At 39.1% G+C, this 19526-nt stretch overlaps 2 protein-coding genes and 1 non-coding gene across 3 annotated transcripts in view; 1 reads left to right on the top strand and 2 right to left on the bottom strand.

The window, feature by feature from the left end:
- Positions 1-7487, bottom strand: part of SYNE3 (spectrin repeat containing nuclear envelope family member 3) — a 77085-nt gene extending 69598 nt beyond the window's left edge. Inside the window, exon 1 of the mRNA XM_062576241.1 lies at positions 7365-7487. The gene's annotated coding sequence lies outside the window, so the exon portion shown is untranslated. The remainder of the gene's footprint in view (positions 1-7364) is intronic.
- Positions 7488-7818: 331 nt separating this feature from the next.
- Positions 7819-8089, bottom strand: LOC134141727 (small Cajal body-specific RNA 13). The gene has a single exon (XR_009958709.1). It is a non-coding gene; the product is annotated as a small Cajal body-specific RNA 13 (non-coding RNA).
- A 2591-nt stretch (positions 8090-10680) lies between these two features.
- On the top strand, positions 10681-17429 carry GLRX5 (glutaredoxin 5). Its single transcript, XM_062577937.1, has 2 exons — positions 10681-11020; positions 16025-17429. The coding sequence occupies exons 1-2, from the start codon at positions 10696-10698 to the stop codon at positions 16201-16203; spliced, it is 504 nt and encodes a 167-aa protein (XP_062433921.1). The 5' UTR covers positions 10681-10695; the 3' UTR covers positions 16204-17429.
- The last annotated feature ends 2097 nt before the right edge of the window (positions 17430-19526 follow it).

The following is a 19526-nucleotide window of genomic DNA, read 5'->3' on the forward strand; positions in this document are numbered from 1 at the left end:
ATATTAATTGGTACGTGTGTTCTAAAGGAACAGTTTTCATTTTGATGGTACTGGAGTCCTTCAGCAGACTAGAAACATTCCCAAATAACATTCAACATACCTGTTAAAAAATCAAAGAATTCTATTCTTGAGAATAAAGCAGTTCAGGCAGGAGGTAAATACATACTAACAGCCATTATTTTTCTAAGAGATTTTGTATTTTGGTATCCTAGTGTTTGCTTTATTTTCAGCAGCAGCACTGGCCTAAGGCACATGTGAACCCCAGCACTACTTAAATCCATCTCTAGTGCTCTCAGTATTAACATATTTTATATATATATATGTATGTATGTATACAATCTCTCCATAAATTGGGCTACATTTGTATCAATAGCAATTATGCAATGAAGATAAAAGTGAACTCAAGGGCTTTAAGATATTTCTCTGTCAAAAATCTCTTTCACAGACTCACAGAAGAGCGTATAAATTAGTCTCCACTTTGATACAATAGGAAAAAGTGGAGGGGGTATACATCTTCAGAGACAGAATATGCAATATGAACCTATGATTTTGATTCCATAGTGTCTTGTATCTATTTACCTTGCACAAAAAGGATGACAGACTAAGAGTTAACATCAGCACAGTTATTTTAAAGGGTCTCCTCCTTCCTACCACCTTCCAATGCCATTCATAACTAAAGCAATGACACTCCAGAAGAGGAGACTTATTTCTTCTACCCATTTTTCTTTGCAGGTCCTCCGAGGCTCTGCACTTCATTTTCTGTCTACTGAAAGCACTCAGAAAGCTTCTCTTTTCTCCCTAAACACAAGAAACACTCAGTTCATGGAAAGGTATAGTAGGGATGTTCAAAGCTGACAAAAGAAAATGATCACATTCAGGGTTGAGACATCATTTCACAGCTGATTCATGGAGAAATTTGTAGTATGCCTAACTACTCTGGTGAAGTTTTTTTTTTTTTTTTTTCCTGAAGTATCTGCAGTAGTGAAACTCATTATATTGTGGCTTTATTTATAGTCTTTCTGTATAAAAGTGGTATAAGACTGTATCTTAATACTAAAAATTATTTCTGTTTAAGACACGTATATATTCCTCAGGTAAAAATATCAAACAGAAAACAACTGAATGTAAACCAGGTCAGGAGACAGGCAGAGTGAGAAAAACAGCCAAATTCCAGTTAAAGCTCAAACGTATTTTTGATGACTTATCACAATATCCCCCCCCCAAAAAAAAAAAAAAAAAAAAGAGAGAGAGAGCAGCAGCAGTCTGTGGAATATAAATACTTGGCTGTATGCCACTTCACCCCCCTCATAGGCTGGTCACAGAAGGGAAAGTTTTATGATGTATCATCACACATACAATACCTCATAAGAGAAATAAGTTCTAGGAAATAAATCCAAAAAGTGAATGAAGTCCCCTGCACTTGAGTGGATTCAAAGTCTACATTATGAACTCAAAGTCCTGCACAATGCCTAGAAAATATTTATTTAGTGCCAAAGGATAGGATTATAATTAAACTGTCTGCTAAGTGTGCTCACCTGGGTCAGCACCTTCAGCATGCAACTTCCTAGACAAATCCAAGAGACAGCAAGGAAGACTAGAGAGTGTTCAACCTCCCACCCTTTCCTGAAGTTTATGCATCTCATTAAGAACTGCATGCTCAGGATGCCCAGGCTATTTTCTTTTCTTTTAATATTTATTTATTTTTAAGTCACCTGAAAAGGTCTGTAGTAGGAACTTGTCTGCATAGCACAGTAATACTACTGCTCACAGACCACAAAGACAACCTCAAAAGCAGAACCCCAAGCCCATGATGTTCCTTGCCCCAACAAACATTTTCACTAGTAGGCTATAAAATCTCACAGTTTGCTCTCTGCACCTCCCAAGTCAGTTGAGTTCTTCTCTGCAAGTTGCCTGTAACATTTAGGCATCTGCAAGGTTAGCATCTAAGTAATGAATACAATTTGACTTTTCTACATTTTGCTCCCAGGCCAAACGGTTGAGTTTACTTTGTTTCTCTTGATAATCATCTCTCCTACTTTCAGTTACTTTCTTCACAAGGTATTCTGAAAGTGAACTATTCTGCATAGTTCTGTATTTTCCTGAGGGTAGAGTCTCCTTACACTCCTCAGTAACTTAAGTTGGATTATATGCTAACATGCAAATAGCAAGAGGCTACAAACTAGAGTGTTGAAATATCTTTAAGGGAAAAGAGATCCTTCTTCACTTGTAGACAGAATAATGAATGCAGAAGTGAATGTATCCACTACTTGCTGTACAATAGCAAATTCTCCAGAGTTATTCAAGCTTATACAACTTAGACCACTGCACTTCTACAGCACACACCATTTGTGAATCCAGAGCAATTCTGGAAACCATGAAAGCAATATGCTAAGAACAGACAATAACCAACCTCCAACCAAGCTAATTAGAGCTGTTATAACAAGAGCAGAAACAACTTCCTACCTGTAAAACTTCACACATTAAGAAAATGTGATTTTTTTTAAACAAATTTGGCAAATATGGTAAATTGGAATAAGAATAAAGACTTAAAGACAAATCAAAATGTCTACCCTCATTTTGAAGTGAAAATGAATCTTCATTTTGTATGTTTTACATTGTATTTAGAGTAGAAAAAAATGACATTCACATTTTTTAAAGAAAGGTATGAGCAATATGCTTAGGTTTATAAATAATTCTGTATACAAACAGTGTTTTTATAACTTTATGGACAGCAGCTGAAGAAGTCTCAGATTTCATGCATTTATTGCTTTACGCTGTGAACTCTGACAACCAAATAAAGTTTTATGACGATACTACAGTAGCACCCAGAGGCCTTCAAGTGTAATCAGATGCACAGTATGACAGAGAGTCTGAATAAACCTAGAAAAGACTAAATTTCTGAAGCAGCAACAACCTAATCAAGGTAGAAAGCAAATGAGGAAAGGGCTATGTTGACTTCTACAACAAAATTGAAGGGGTGTGTGTGTGTGTGTATATGTAGAAGTACTCAGTCTTAACTTTTTCTAACTAGACAGCAATGCTCTCATTGACTTCAGCAGGAGATAAGGCAGTGGGAAATCAAGGCCTTTTGGAAATTAAAACAAAATTTGAACCCAAACATCCTGTGTTCAACTGCAGCATGTTGGCTCTTTTTCTTACTTCCATACCATTTTCTAAGTTACAAAAGTAACTGACAATCTGGTTTAATTAATACCTGGAGTCCTTTATCCAAAGAGCAAAATTCTAACCTTTAAAACAAAACATTTCTTGAACCCTCTATTAATCACAAATGACTACATTTGGCTCTGCCTGTTTCCCTTCATGCTAGATGCTAAAACACTATATTCAGTGATAAACGCAGTTTTGCTATTTTGATTTCTCTTAACACTTAGTAGTTTGCAGTTATGCTTTTATCTCTACTGGACTCTCTGCTTCCAGATGTGCCAACTTTATGAAGCACTTATTTGTTTGTATCCAGTCTTAAGAGGTAGAAAACAAACTCTAGCCAAAAATGACTGAGCAACAGTATTTAAAAGTGTGTAGTTGCAGAAGTCAGTAAAGCTTTCCATCTTCCTTGGTTCAAGGACCTTAAATCATTCATGCTAGCTTACTGTGGTAAAGGAATACAGAGCAGCATTTCCTCAGATCAACAGCATCTCAAATGAAAATATAGCAATGGAGAGCACCTGCTAGAATGCATTTTGTGCTCTCATGGCTCCCATGGCTAGCAAGTCAAAAACTAGTGTAAGAATAAACCTTTGGAGAGAGATTTGAAAGGCTACCAATAGGGAAAAGCATCCAAGGACAACTCAAAAATATCTGCTTTTACTGTACAAAACCCCACTGTCACAAGAAAAGTATTGTTCTGAAAATCAGAGCTTTTTCCTGGCTTCATTCATGGGGACCAAAAAAAGGCTTTTTATTTTTAAATGAAGTCAAACTGCTCATAAAACAGCCTTTTGCACAAGCACAAAGTGCTACAATTAAACACCACATCTTACAAGATCTTCATCCTGCAATTTGCTAGGTCCAAGGATGTTGCCTAGCAATCTCAGGTGCTACTGACAGTGAGAGCAGGCAGCTACTACAAACCTTAGAGCTTAGGCCACTGCAACATTGAAACTTAGACGGATGTATGGGGAAAAACTTGACTGAAAGGTAAACATGAAGATTTGAGAGAGTTTCCAAGCAATTACGTTTTTATGCAAGTTTATGGAAAGCGCATATGTGGGTATTTGTGGAGAAGCTGCCTATCCTGTGAAAGGAATGCTTACCCTCTAAAAATGCATGGTTAACAGCCAAACAAACCTGTACACTTGCATCATGCAATTATAAGCATTAAAGACATTGCATGCAAAAAAGAAGTAATTAAAATACTTATATGAAGCATTTGGCAGTGTTTCATCAATTAGTTCTTTTGTTCCTTAGAACAGTCAGATTTTCAAGAGATACTAGTTTTCCTACTTCAAAAAGGAGAAAAAATACCACTTAGAACACCAAAAAAACCCATACAAACTCCTCTTTTGTCATATTGATATTTTTAGTTTCACTTTTTTTAAAAAATAAGTATAGAAAATTAAAAATTCACCTAGAATTCAGGTTTCTGGCCTCCCTTTAAGAATCTATATTTTTGTCTCTCTCACAAGATATTTCAACTCTGCTCTTTAACTTTTAGTCCACATATTGTAAGTGCAAATATGCCAACACACCCACTCTCTGCCAGGGTGTTTTTACAACTAGTTGTCTAGATAAAGGTCAGACTTATTAAAACTCTAAATGCTCAGGACAAGTTTTTGTGCCTAAAGAATATATACAATATCAGAAACAATACCAATGAAACCCCGAAGTCAAATGTGACCATGCAATGCAAGTGAAGGACAAGGCCCAGGACAGGTAGCGCTCACAAATACAGGTGAATTTTTAAATCCTCAAATTCCAAGCCACACCTGTCTTCTAAGAAGCATCACAAATATGAGTGATATGGACATAAAATAAGTTAGCAGAACATAAAATATTAACTCCCACGGGAAGCTTAAGTCAATACAATTCAAACTCACTTAAAAATTTGACAGAAAACTTCAATCCACATCAGAAGTTGTGAACAAATGAGTCATTTTATCCTGCAAAACACTTCATATAACAGTAGGAATAAGAACACCACAAATTACAATGATTAATTTTAGCTGTTTCACTTTTAACCTTTGCTTCATTCCTGCTTTAAAATGTCACCTCTGCACCACCAAACATGCTATATAGCTGAGACTTGACTTCATTGGTTTTAATAGAAATAACAGCTAATTTATATCTGATGTAATACTATCTTGAAAACATAAGCAACTGAAGACTAATGTTTTAAAGAAGAGCTTCCATGCTGCCAAGGATTAGTTTAATACAGATTTGTCAAGCAAAGATTAAGCAATAGCAATTCATGTGATTTAGGCTTGAAGTATAAGTTAGACTACAGTTCCTTTTGAAAGGAAAGTTATGAAGACTTAAGCATGTTAAGATGTGTACACACACTCCTAGAAAGAATTGAAAGACTGAAGGGTGTGTGTGATAAAAAGAACTCAAATCTTTATTCAAATTCAGAATAGTAGCACCAAATTCAGAAGATTATAATTAAGGTTCTTCATAAAAGTTCCATCCATTTCACAAATAGGTGGATGTGTGCAAAACTCGGGAGATTTCTTCAAGTAAAAATTCATGCGATACCACATGCTTGGCAGTCTCTCCTCTGTCAGAGAGATTATCATATAGTCATGCTGCTCAGGGAAGTTTTTGTAAAAGATGATGCTGTGCACATCTCAAAATGAGATAAAAATACCCTGCTATAAAGTCTTATTCTTTAAGCTTTACATGGCAGAGATAAGGGTATTCAAAAGCACTGAACAAGAACAGATGCAATCATTTTCAGAGGAACAGCAAGTAACAAGCATTCAATTGCTACAAATTGTCATTTCAATAGAATTTAGAACTCTTACATATCTTTAGCTGCCACATCTGATCGAGCCCCCTCGTGGAGATCTAGACTGGAAAAGACTAACTGGCTTTTTTGCTTCATAGCAATTACACATTCTTGACTGACAAGCTAAGTCAACAAAAGCACTCCTGTCATCATAGCTATATTCAGGGTTTGTTAGTATACATTAGCTAGGGCACGGAACCTGTCTTACAGGCAGGAAGTGCCCCGGGGTTTTCTCAGGATTCAAGAAAGCCCAGAAGACACTTCCAGTGTTTGCAAGTAAATTACAATTTGTAAGAATTATCATACCAACTAAAGCCAAAAGCTCAAAGTCCAGGATCCTGCTTTTCAATATTGATCAAAAGTGAATGCACAGAAAACAAAAAATAGGACATGTACATAGTTATAATCCCAATCTAGAATGTCTAGTTAGAACTCTGCATTCAAGCTTGAATATCACGTTCCATTCAGTTTGTTAAATGTCAGGCTCAAACAGTTTTCCTTAGATGATGTAAGGAATGCCTTTGGCAGAAAGAAGTCAGGCTAGTCATCAAAGTCAAACAACTGGCTTAGATCATGTAAAATCACCCATCAAGTAAACTGACCTAGCTAATTTCATATATGTTCTCTGCCTCTAAATTATGAGATGAACTCTTTATTTTCAAGCTAACATCGTTTTGGGCACATGCTATGAATCTATAATATGAATTTATTACCCACCTAATAAAGAAATAAACTTGGAAAGAAGTTAGATGCTGTTTAGATTCTAAATCTGTGTCTTCCCATTGGACTCAAGCTTCTACCATAAAAGCACTTCCACATTTCTACTGCTTGACACACAACTCCAAACTATCACATCTTCAAAATGTTCAGGAGCTTTTCACAGCTCTTTCTTCAGCATTCATCTTTTAGGCGGCCACACAAGTTTTTAACAGTGCAATCCAAAACTGTATATACACTTAAACTCTTAATGCTCTCAATACTAAAGATATGTTGGTGCTATCAGATATTGCCCTGACAGTATGTCCAAATTATTCACCAGACATGTAGAACAGCAGGAGCTCATACTATCCTCTTAGAAAGCTTCAGGAGGAAATAAAGCTACCTAAACAGAGCTCAATCATTAAGGCACATAGTAGATTCAAGGAACCCTCACAAATCAGAATGACAGAGATACCAAACCCGGGTATGAAGCTGTCCCATTCCCATAAGCTGAAATAAGAGACCTTTAATCCAATCTTTCTCACTAGCTAATATTTTAAGTTCCTCCCCCCCCCACACACAAAATATCATTCTTAGATGTCTAACTCCTCTTGTGCACTGTAAACAAACTGCCAGTCCACAACTAATAGTTTTGTTCAGCCTCAAAATGACTGGAAGTAATCTGAATTGTGATTCTAACCTTGAATGTTTGTTTAAGTACAGCAGTTTGAACACTGGTAGTTTTATTACTGATTTCAGAACGAGACGGTAATTGTTCTTCTAACAGGAAGATCAGCAAGATGTGAGGAATCCCATGGGAGTCTCATTAGTGTTTCTTCTGAACAGATGATTTAAATCATTATCTGGAAAACAGAAGAAGTTTCACTCAGACTGATGGAAGACTTGACCACATATAGAGAAATAATTATTTTTTAACAAGTGTATTTGGGGTCTTTGTTCTAAATCTTACCAGCAGTATTATTTCATAATTCAAAAGCATTTCTGTACCTTTACCATACTAAGTATTTTACTAAAAAGCATTCTATTTTAACATTATCTCAAAGGCCACTTTTTTCACCAGATTATAGTAAATAATTATAAATACAGATACCTGTAATTAACCCAATACACAGGCTTTGGAGAACATTTCCAACATGTATAGCAGTTTAAGTGTTCAGCAGATGCTACTCAATTTGCTAAACAATATCAGACTGCAAAATTGCTCTTACTGTTGATAGATCAATAATGACATGAGGTAAGTCATTATCTCCGTGGCAACAGAATTGTAACTGTCAGAGGAATAATGCACATGTTACTGCTGCGACTCTTACAGGCATGCCTCGGCTTCCTCACACAGGTACTCTCTCTGCAAGCCTGGTATGCCCAGAGTACTAACAACCAAGGGCACCTCTTGGACTGCAGAGGATAAAACTGCAACAGTGGCTACATTATTTCTGGAGGTGAACATCCTCACAAGTGTCCTTCATACACTTCAATTTCACATCGTTATTTCACTTTTTATTTTTTCTACACATCTCCTTACAGAAATAGTTAGAATGAAATTTTGAAAGGCAAATAACATGAAGTTCTCTTTATAGTCCAACATTTTCTAAGTTTAAAGATATTTGGTTGTCTTTCTGAAAGAAAGATCTTTCACTTTCAACTCAGTTTCCATTTAGTTCCCTTCTCACCAGCATCTTAAAATAGCAAGATTCTTTTTGCTAGATCAAAAAGAACAAAGTAGCTTGCTTAATTATTACAGATAACACTTCTTAAGCTTCTGCTTGTGGATATCATACCAGTTCAAGAAAAAACAAATGTTAATTTTTTCCTTGCAGAATTTGAACTGTAAGAAGAACTGTAGAAAACACCTTTTTTGTCCTGATCAGTATGATTCTGCCTCGCTCCTGATAGCCTAAGAGTAAAACACTGATACACAAAATGCACAGTATTAATCAACAACACTGTAACTTTACATCGTGATTCATACTAGAAAGTATTTCTTCATAACTAGAGACATTCTCAAATACTACACTTCTTTCTAATTATTCATAACCTATTCACACGGAAGAATAATTGTGACACTATTTGCTTTGGGATTTTTTCTAATTAAATTGCAATAAAGACCATAGAAGCAATGCCTGAAGTTAGATCAGTTTAGAAATTCAGTGTCAAAAGTACATTTCACTTCTTCTGAGCAGAAGTTTCTGTACAGAGTATTCTTCTCCCCTCCAAAAAAAGTTTGATTTTGTAGGAAATTAAGACTGAGTTGTCATTTAAGTGTCAACTGGATTCCAGAAATTGAAAAACTAGAAAACCTAGCCACCGAAAAAAAAAAGGTGCTCCTGTTTGTAAAGCTTCTACATTAGTATAACTGTGGAATAAGGTTTCAAAAAGTTTCTTTTCCTTACAAATGCATGTCAAACAACACAAGTGGCCATTAACCTACCAGAAGTCTAAATGCCAGAGCCACAATGCATGCTAATACTTAGTGTATTTTTGAAAATAACAAATCAAAGTATATTCCTGTTTTGTGCTTTAATAAAGACTTTTCAACTCTTTCTCTCTACTTACAGCGTGGACCTTGCTTCTGTAGATGACTTCTATGCTCTGTTCCATGTTCTTGGAAAGAATTCTGAATCAGCCCAGGAGCTCTAACAAAGCTTGCAGCACACACAGCCATTTCCAGGACATGTTCCAATTTCATCACTTTTCTTATACAGCACAGTTCAACTGGTCTTTCAGCACCACACCAGTCAAGCCTTTTGCACACACAGCTAAGTCTAGCCTTTGTTTCCATCTCTCCACCTTGCTGCAACCCCAGCAAGTTGATCCAGCAACATACCAACCTGCACAAGAGTATCAGTTGCTTTGCTGCTAGTACTAAACTGAAGCCTGCAGAGAACTGCCAGTTCCTCGATAATATCAACTGCTGTATTCACCCCACTAAAACCAAAAAGTCAAACCAAACAGCTGAATGCTGAAGTCAGAATGGCCACTAGAAACAACCAAAGGTACCAAGAAAACTGACACCTCTAGCATGTTCTCAGCTGCACAGATAAGTCTTCCACTGTTTCTTCCACCTGCCTACACAAAAGAACCAGAAAGTACCAATTCAACAGTGCTGCTCTTTTTAGGACACATACTTCTGTCACTACAGCTTAAGTGTACTTCTACACACCTCACCACCAAGGCAACACACCCTGCACAGGCTGAAGATACACAAGTGGCCGTCCCTTCCACAACCACGTTCTCCTCACGTTTCATGTAAGTGTTTTAAACCGCTGTCCACCTGCCCCCAGCCCCACAGAGCTCTATCACAGCCTGAGCCACCCCAGGGCTGGCTGAAAGAAACCCCACCCGCACACACAGCGCCGAGAGCACCGGTTTGGTTTAGCCACAGTCCCCCAGCGCGCCGAAACAGGCCCCAAGCCCACGGCCCGCACCGCCCTACTCCGCCCGGGAAGCGCCAGGGCCCCGCCCGCACACAGCGGCGCTGGCGGGCACCCGGCCGCGACGAGCCGCCAGCAGGAGCCTGCGGCGCCGCGCGGCCTGGCCCAGCGGCCGGAACCTCCGCCGGCGGCAGGCCCAGGCCCAGCGGCCAGCAGGCGGCTGAGGGGCCCGGGCGCCACCGGCCACGCCGCCACCGCGGCGACCGCTACCCGGAAACGGAAACACTCGCACGCTCACGCCCTCGCGCCGCCCCGGACAAAATACCGCACAAGGGGAAGCGCGACCAATCGCGGCCCGAGAGGAGGAGGCGGGATTAACCAAATCGGGTGGGAGTGGCAGGTTATCCACCCAATGCAACTGCAGCAGCTCGATTCCCTCCACAAATAGGAAAGCAAGCTGCCCTTAACGCTACTGGGTGGGAGAAGGCTGGCTAGAGCCTAGCGCTATTGGCTAGTAGCGGTGATTGGCAGACGACCGCTCCTATGCGGGGGAGAAGCCCCTCGTGACCTGTTCTCCGCTCTGCCAATAGGCGGGCGGTGGGGGCCGCGGGTCGCGGAGCGCGGCGGGCGCGGGGCAAGATGAGCGGGGCGCTGCGCGCGGCCTGGCGGCTGCGCGGCGCCGCGCCGGGCTGGGCCCAGCGGCGGCTGAGCCAGGCGGCGGCGGCGGCCGGCGGGGCCGAGGGCGGCGGCGGCGGCGGCGGCGATGGCGAGGGCGGCGGCGGCTCGGGGTCGCGGGAGGCGGTGGAGCGGCTGGTGCGGGCGCACCCGGTGGTGGTGTTCATGAAGGGCAGCCCGGCGCAGCCGCTGTGCGGCTTCAGCAACGCCGTGGTGCAGATCCTGCGGCTGCACGGCGTGCAGGACTACCGCGCCCACGACGTGCTGCAGGACCCCGACCTCCGGCAAGGTCAGCGCGGCTGCGGGCTGCGGCGGGGCCGCGCGGCGGGGCGCCTGGCCGCCGCGGGGAGCTGCGGGCGGTCGGGCTGCGCGGGTTTGCGCACCTAGATCGCCCCCCGGCAGAGGCAGATCTGCCCTGAGAGCTTATTTCTGTTAGTTCTCCAGCTTCTTTTTTCTTGTAGATTATTTAGTGCTCTGAAAAACGGGTTGTTAGCTCATCAAGTTCATAATTACGCGGCAATCCTTTTTCCCTCTCCAGAGACACCGCTTACTTTTGCTTACTTTCTTATTTTCTGCTTCATGAGAAGGCTTGCACCAAAGGAGCTTGGGGGTATACAGAGCATACCGACACGAAGCGTCTCACAGAGATAAAGCTTAGAGGCTGCCCTGCCTAGATGTGTCCGTTTGATTTCTGTAATACTTACCGTGTCTCTGAGCATTTTAGTTATGTACAGAATACAGATACGCGCACAAGGAAATTCTTGGAGGCTGGTCTTTTCAGGCCGTGCTGCCTTTCCTAGTTAATAGAGACGAAGTTGCTAGTCATTTTTGGCAGATACTAAAATACTTCATTTTCCAGTCAGAATTTTTGTTTTCTTTGTGAACAGTGTTGTGAAACTTGAATAGCTTGGAAAAGCTCAAGCTTGTGCCATTGTATTCTCTGCTGGTGCTGCCAGCCGAGGATCTGGACTACTTTTGATGAAAGTACAAAATTATGCTGTCATATCCTAATCACTTGCATAAGAAATATTTACTAGTTATTTTACTATTACTGCTCAAGTAGTAGGAGCTACTCTACATGAGATATTTTTGCAAATTTGTAGAACACTAATACTCTGTTCACCTGATGCTTTGGTGCTGTCTTTCCCTGTTGGAAACACATAGTTGACCAACTGTTGAGATTTCATGTGGGGTTTTTAGAGAAAATTTTAAACAAAAGTGTGTAATAATTGGTCGTGCAGATGCATAGCATTATTATTTCTTTCTCAGAACATACTAAAATGTATGCTGAATTCCCCATTCTATGGGAAAAAAAGTAGTGTTGGCATGTATCGAGTGACTTCCTTCTCATGTGTTTTTGGTCTCAGTTGACTTAGTTTTTCATTAATTGTTAGCTGAAAGGCTGATTCTCTAATCTTGCTCTCCGAAGATGCTTTTCAGTTCACAAGTACGATGGTATTATATAAAAACTTAAATAGTATAATTTTGGTGTGATTATGGCATGTTTTATTAATGACTGCTGGACTTACTAATTCATTCAAGTAAATCTCTTTACCAGCCTTTAGCAGACAAACAGATGGTGGTAATTTTCCTAAACTTTAATACATATAAGAATTTATTAATCTTACAGTTTACTGGAACAAATTGGTCAAGTAAAAGACCTTTCCTCCCCAGTTCACTGAAGTAAAACATTCAGCTTTTCATTTTTGGTAGAGAGGCCTTTCACGAACCCTTGAATGGGCAATGCTTATGTCAGCTGCAGTCTTTGGGGATTGGACCACATGAATATATAGTTCCCTTCCTTGCACCGGCTTTGGTGCTTGCCCAGCTGCATAGAGAGCCAGCTCAGTTTATTAATGGATTTCTGGGTTCATGAGTTGAACTAGCTTTCTGCAATGTGACACAAATGCCAGAGCGAGCATGAGAGATGGAGCTTTGAGGTGAGGACCTGGGGAATAGCAACATTGCTTTCAAGGGCAATGGCCTGTTATATTGCTTCAGCTGTATTACCTATTCCACCCAGTATATGCTTCCTTCAGTGGATAGCTGTCTGACAGAGAAGACTAGGCTGCTAGAAGACTAGCTCTGTAAATTGCCAGGGTCATTCAGCTGTGTTTAAAGGCCTTCCTAGTCTGTTCCTGGGTCTGACCTCAGGTGCTGAAAAGTTAATTTGCAACATATGACACTTTTCTAAGTCTTTTTTTGTGAACATAATCTGTACTGTGTGCATATGGTGTTAGTGAGGGGATACTTCAGTTGTGACGATATCTAACACATCAATTAAAAAAACCCTACTGTTCTGCGTAGGAGAATAGTTTGATAGTTCTTTGATCTGGCTCATCATTCATGAGTGCTAGTGTTGGCAGGAGGGAGACTGAAGACTTGTAGCTAGAGCTGGGGAGTTTGGATGAGAGTGCTCTAGATACTCCTTTCGGTAGCCATTTGCACAGACTCTGGTTTCACAATCACCTTTCAGTGTGCTAGTTCAGTTGTCAAGCTTTAAATCAGATCCGTGGAGCATGGTTTTACAAAACAAACAAGCAGTATTTAAAAAAACAGAAGCCTACAGCTTTTTAACTGCCTTAGTTGTGTGACTGAGCTCTTTGCAGTGGCGTAAGTGCAGCTGGAAAGTGTAACCTTCAAGGAATGGGGAGGAAATCTTTTTGCCTGTCTGCACTGCCAGGGATTCATAACTGAAGCTCATCCTGAGTGCAACAATTGTAGGAGAACTTGCTCTAACCTTACTAAAATAGTTGCATTGAACAGTTCTATTATACCAGAAGATAGCTGACAGGTTCACTAGCTGTTCAGTTTGTAATCTGGTTGAACCTGAACATGCAAACATTTAAAGTAGTTTGTCTGATACATGAAATACAGAATGCAGATGAATTAAGCTTGATTATATTCATATTTTTAGCTGAAGTTGAATTGATCCTTGAAACTCCTATCAGTGCTTGTATGTATGTGCAGTTGGTCCTTGAAGAAAATACTCCTGTAGAAGAGTAATTGGTGTAAATATTATCCTGGAATGTTTATTAACAGTAGACTTATTATGCAATGCCCTTGGTTCACAATGTGTGTTTAGTATTACAGTATCTTAACAAAAACAACACTTTATTTCTGTGTATAATGGCTCCTTTTAGAAGGGCTATCCCTGAGCATGCTTCAATGTTTGGGCTCTGAATTCTTTGTTGCAACTATTAAAGACTAAAAAAAATTTAGGATAGTTTTAAGTACTTATGAGGACAAGGAGTGTTTAAGAAAAGTGCTTATAAAAACAAGTTCACATCAAAACTTCATATTTCTGCAACCTGTAGCTAAACAAGTGAGAGAGGTTTTAACGGAACACTAGGGAACAGATTGTTAGGCTAGAGATCAGGTTAGCGGTTGTGTGGTTCTTCTTGGCTTGATTTGTGTGTAAAACTTACTATTTTGGACTTACGAAGCATTAGATGTTCATGTACAAAATCATAAAACAAAATCTCCTAGCTGTTGTTGCACTTCATAGTTTAGAGAAGTTTTTGCTGTGACAAAGTATTCTTGATTACTACTACTTTAGTGGATGCTTTTATTACTGCTGTTTACCTAATGAGAAGTATTAGCTTTCTTTTATCTAATAAGGCCTTAATTCTTTTACATATACATAGACTTTTACATATTTATTTAAAAACAAGTATTTTAAGTTCCAGTAAAATAAAAACAATTTGCTAATGTGGTTATATTTTTACATAAGATATTTTTACTTCTACAGTCTTTAGAGGTTATAAATGACCGAGTTGCTTTGGATAGGTCATGCTTATGCAATTGGAGAAATCAAGTTAAGGTGTTTCAGCTTGATTCACTATCAGCTCTAACAGTGATCAGGTGTTTTTCATAAGCATCCTTTTCTGTAGGAGTTTATGCAATTCCATATCATAGTAGCTGGTATCTGCGAAGCTTTGTTCTTTATGAAGAGTTAAGGATCATCTTTTTTTGTCTTTAACATCTATCTACCTTTTGTAGGTGTAGGGTGTATCCTTTATCAAGGTGGAAGGTTGTAGAACTGTGGAGAAGTGTGTTTGAGAGGACAAATAAGCATTTTTCTAAATTTCTCTGTGTTTGCTGCACATGTAGCAAATCTACTGTTAATAATTTGACAGCTAAAGGATGTGCTGGTTGGGTGAAAAGGAGTGACTTCCAGAGTTCACGGGCTCCTGAGAGTCTCTGAAGTAGTCCTGATGATCTGAAAAAGTATGCGTGTTGTCTGTAGGCTTAAATTTGCTGTATGGCCTTTCATGCCTTTGTGGATAAATTCTAAGCATCTGTGTATGGAATATTTAAGACATCGGATTACAAACATGATATCTAACCAAATGCTGATGGGCTAGGTATAAGAGCATGTAGACATGGAATTTAACGGCATTTCTCGTGCTACAAAAATAATAGCTTTCAGTGTGAATGATTATTTTAAAGTGACAAATTAGATGCACTAATTCTTCTGTGGGTGTCCCCTCTCCTTCCCTGATGTCTTTTATAAATTGAGTCCCAATTTGCACTTAAAGATTTAACTTTAATTCTTTGTTTTGTAGCTGTGACTCAAGTTCTATTTTATATAGTGAATACTCTTAAGAGAATTTAACATTTGTGCCCCTCCCATGGACTGTAAAGTCTGGCAATGAAAGATAAGTAATTTGAAATTCACAAGGCTTCTGAAAGGGTGAATGTGTCTTGGAATTGAGCTTGCAGTAGTAAGTATTGCTGTATGAATTAAAGACAAACATAAAACATAAAACAAACATTTACATTCCCTTTGGGGAAACGTAAACGCTTCTCAGTGTTTATGAAAACTTCCCATTTCTTTAATTGAATGAAAACCTTATTTGCCTGTTTTCCAACTCCTCTGAATAGGAGCCAACTCCGTATCTTTCAACCCATAGGTTTTAGTTGGAGTGAGAACCAAAAATAACTGTAATGCAGTTTTGCTTACAATACTGTTGTAATGTAGATAAATTCTTGCCTCAGTGGGGAAAAAAAATGAAAGTATCAGTAGTTCTGTCAGCCTGAAACAGTGTATTCTGTTTAAAATTTGAGACAATTTGTTGAGGAAAAAACAGAATCACAGAATGGTTGAGGTTGGAAGGGACCTCTGGAGATCATCTAGTCCAACCCCCCTGCTCAAGCAGGGTCACCTAGAGCATGTTAGACAGGGTTGCATCCAGACAGGCCTTGAATACCTCCAGAGGAGACTCCACAACCTCTCTGGGCAACCTGTTCCAGTGCTAACACTTAATAGTTTCATTTTTCTCTTATACAGGGATAAAAAACTACTCTAACTGGCCTACCATCCCACAAGTATACCTCAATGGTGAATTTGTTGGTGGCTGTGATATACTCCTCCAGATGCATCAGAATGGAGATCTAGTAGAAGAGCTGAAGAAGTTAGGAATCCGTTCAGCACTTCTGGATGCAGAAAAAGACCAAGACAAGAAGTAAAGCAAGCAAAAAGATGCTGTTACAGGAATAAAGAAAATCTTCAACAAGAACTTGTTACCAGAAAAGCCTTATGTACTTTTTCTCAAAGAAGGCATCTTTTTGAACTGACACTAAGATTTATCTGTGAACATTTGTTAATTCATGGCAAATATGTAGTAATCATGGTATTCTGATTTATGGATATTGTTGTGAAAATTTGAGTATAACCACTGCTCTATAAAGCATACATTTGTGGAGATGGTTCCAAAAAGTTCACATCTGAAAGGCTTCTCTTAATTGAGGCAGGAGTAAACCAAAAGACCTAATATTTTTATGGATTGTCTGTGTGTGTTTTCTTGTTCTTTGATACATGAAGCTATGCAAACAATGTTTGCAGTTCTCTTGCTTCTCTTGAAAAAGTGTTCACTAACAGTACATTTTTTTTTTTATGTATAAACACATGCTGATAAGACTTCCTGAGAGCCTGTAAAATTTCTGTAACCTCATACAGTACAGGAGAAAGTCTTTAAACAATATAGAAGAAAACAAATAATGTGAGAGTGCATGAAATACACTTTTACTCCAAAGGGTAAAAATAAACACACTAGTACAAATACATGTCTAATGGTCGTTATTACTTTGTAACTTGCTGGTGGCTCTTAAAAGACCGCTGAGAATTGTGCCTAAAGATTTTACAAAACCTTTTCTACCTCCTGCAATATGGCTTTCCCCCCTGCGTATACACTTTTGTATTGTAATTTCTGTATCAGGGCTTAAATGTGGGAATTGGTCAAGGCTTCAGGCTATTTGCTTGAAATAGTAAAGAGAAGAAGAGTTAAGTTACTCACTGTAATCTTACACTATTTACTAGTTATCAGGTTATCTTTTTAGATTTGTTGTATTTCCAAGTATTTTTTCCTGACTGTTGTGCTTCAAAGAGTATAGTCGTTAAACATGGGATAAACAAATGAAATGTTTCATGTAGATAATGAGGGCAGCAGAAAGGCCACTGAACAGATAAACCTTTCTTTGTTGGAAAGTCTCTGACGTCTTCATGAGCTATGTAATCCTGCTTCCCTAAGTTAAAAGAAATTATTTTAAGCAGTGGAGCTTCAACTGTACAACAGGACTGCTAAAGTTAAAAGTTCATTGAGGTATTCGTAAGTGTAGTGTACTTAATTAATTAAAACCAATGTCTGCATGTGAATTAGGCAAATGATCAAAAATAAACTGTATTTTATGTTGAATGTCTACAATATTTCCTTTTTTCCTCCTTTAATGAAACTGTTCTTCCCCTTCATTTGAATATGTTCTTAAAACTTTTCCACTACACATGATAGAAAATAGGGCTTTTTAAGAATAAGGAAAGATTGTGAATGGTCAGTGGGAGAACTCAGGACTGTAATTTGTAGACTAGTATTGAACAAGAGAGGTTTGATGCAAGTTCCAGTTCTAAATCCCTTCTTTCTGCTTGAGTAAGATGTCCAGTGCAGAAACTATATACTAGTTCAGTCTTCACAGACTTTACAAAGTGTGTGCTGGTTACAGTAAACTTACTATATATTTTAAATGCAGTCAGCATCACCCTGGTTGACGAGTGTGTGCAGCCTCTAAGTATTTACTCTTTCATGAAATTCATAGAGCTGCTGAGCTCCAGTACAAGAAGTGACTTGAATGATCGCTCATTATGAATAAACTGCACTTGAAGGCAGTCATTTGTGACTGTGAATCACGTATACATAATGAGTACCAGAATTTTACCAGTGCAAGAATAACACATTCATGAAAGGGACTCACTCCATAGGTGAAGGCTGAATTTGCGTAGGTGAATTCAATTTAAATAAGATGTCTGTCTTACAATTAAACTTCATGAGTAATTTTTACCATTCTGAATGTAAAATGAAATTTGGAAAAAATACAAACTTCAAAAGGCTTTGTGTCAAAAGATGAGTTGAAATTAAGGTATGCTACAAATGGAGAATAAGGTAACTTGAAGAAAAGTCAATGATTTTCTGCTTCAACAGTTAACTTTGGCTAGTGAATCTTATAACACTAACCCAGTATTTTGCAGAACTCTTATTCTGTGAAAGTTGACTGTTTTTTTCTGCTATTAGTTTAACATAAATGCAACTTTAGCGTTGTCAGTTCTTTCTTCTCTGAACAATCAAAAAAATTTTTTTTCGTTTTTTTTCAGTTACAGTTAATAAAAGTATAAATAGCTGCCTTTTAGGCTTTAGCTTTTAATCATTCAGTTCACATTTTGCATAACATACAATACCGTTTATATCAATCATTTGCCTGAGTGTAAAGTTGTTATTGAGCAAGTAAAGATTCAAATACTGTAAAGTACATACAGCAAAGTCACAGAGGTGGGAGTATTGTATGTGATTTCAGTCTGCATTTTTGTGCAGTCTATATCTTTTCAGTCTTTGTGTTTATGCACATTTTACCTATTACATCTGTGCAAATGCTCATACTAATCCCATTGCAATATGAAATCAGCATCTGTTTAAGGCATAAAACTTAAAATGCTCCTGAAGAGGGTACTTTAAAAGTTGACTGTCTTTCCTTAACTAGTTCTCAATTGGTTTGATTTGGTTTTAGAAAATTCACTGATCAACTGTTACTATCCCTCAAACTAGAGGCAAAAAAGGAGCATGAGCTTACAATCACGAAGGAAAATCAAAGGAGCTGATTTTTATCCAAAAAAACCCACGTCTCATTGCTGAGAGGTTTGTACCTGCTTTCATCATGTCCATTGGGAGGTGAGAAAAGGCAACTGATAACATTAGAGTCTGGGGTGATAATGGTGCATGTACTGAACTCGTAGTAGGGGGCTGGTGCTGGCTGGGTACTCATTGGAAAGATGAACAAGGAGTTCATGGTTGTGCTACAGAGGGTTCTGAAGGTCAAAGTGTGACTTTTTTTTCCTTGAGCAGAGGGAGCAGAGGAGGCAGCAAATGCAAATGTGATGGATAATGTGGAAAGTCCCCTGGGTACTGCTGCTCTTCTTTCCCTGATTACTTTCTAGTAAAATGATGACGGAGGAGGAACAAAAGGGGTAACAGTGCTCAGGAATACAGCTTGAGAAGTCCATGGTGGGTCTGGGTGAAGTTCCTGAGGAAGACAACCAAGAGCAATGACAGCTGTCCGAGGCATCTTTCTTGGTCTTGAGGTTTATGTGCTGACAAGAGTACAGCTCAGTGAGATAGGTGTCAAGGTTGTGCGTGAGTACTGCTACCTGCACTGCTTCTGTTCATCAAGATCAGTTTTATCGAGTTGCCAGCTCCAGAAATGCCAGGTATTCCCATTCCTGCTATTTCCAGTTTTAGTGTGTCCAGAAG

This window comes from Rhea pennata, chromosome 5, assembly GCF_028389875.1.
Source record: "Rhea pennata isolate bPtePen1 chromosome 5, bPtePen1.pri, whole genome shotgun sequence".
Classification (NCBI taxonomy): Eukaryota; Metazoa; Chordata; class Aves; order Rheiformes; family Rheidae; genus Rhea; species Rhea pennata.

What these genes read in the sequence shown, in the direction of transcription:
- GLRX5 (XM_062577937.1), top strand. Translation starts at nt 10,696, where the DNA reads ATGAGCGGGGCGCTGCGCGCGGCCTGGCGGCTGCGCGGCGCCGCGCCG. An exon ending in GGACCCCGACCTCCGGCAAG is followed by an intron (nt 11,021 to 16,024) that starts GTCAGCGCGGCT and finishes TCTCTTATACAG; the next exon opens with GGATAAAAAACTACTCTAAC.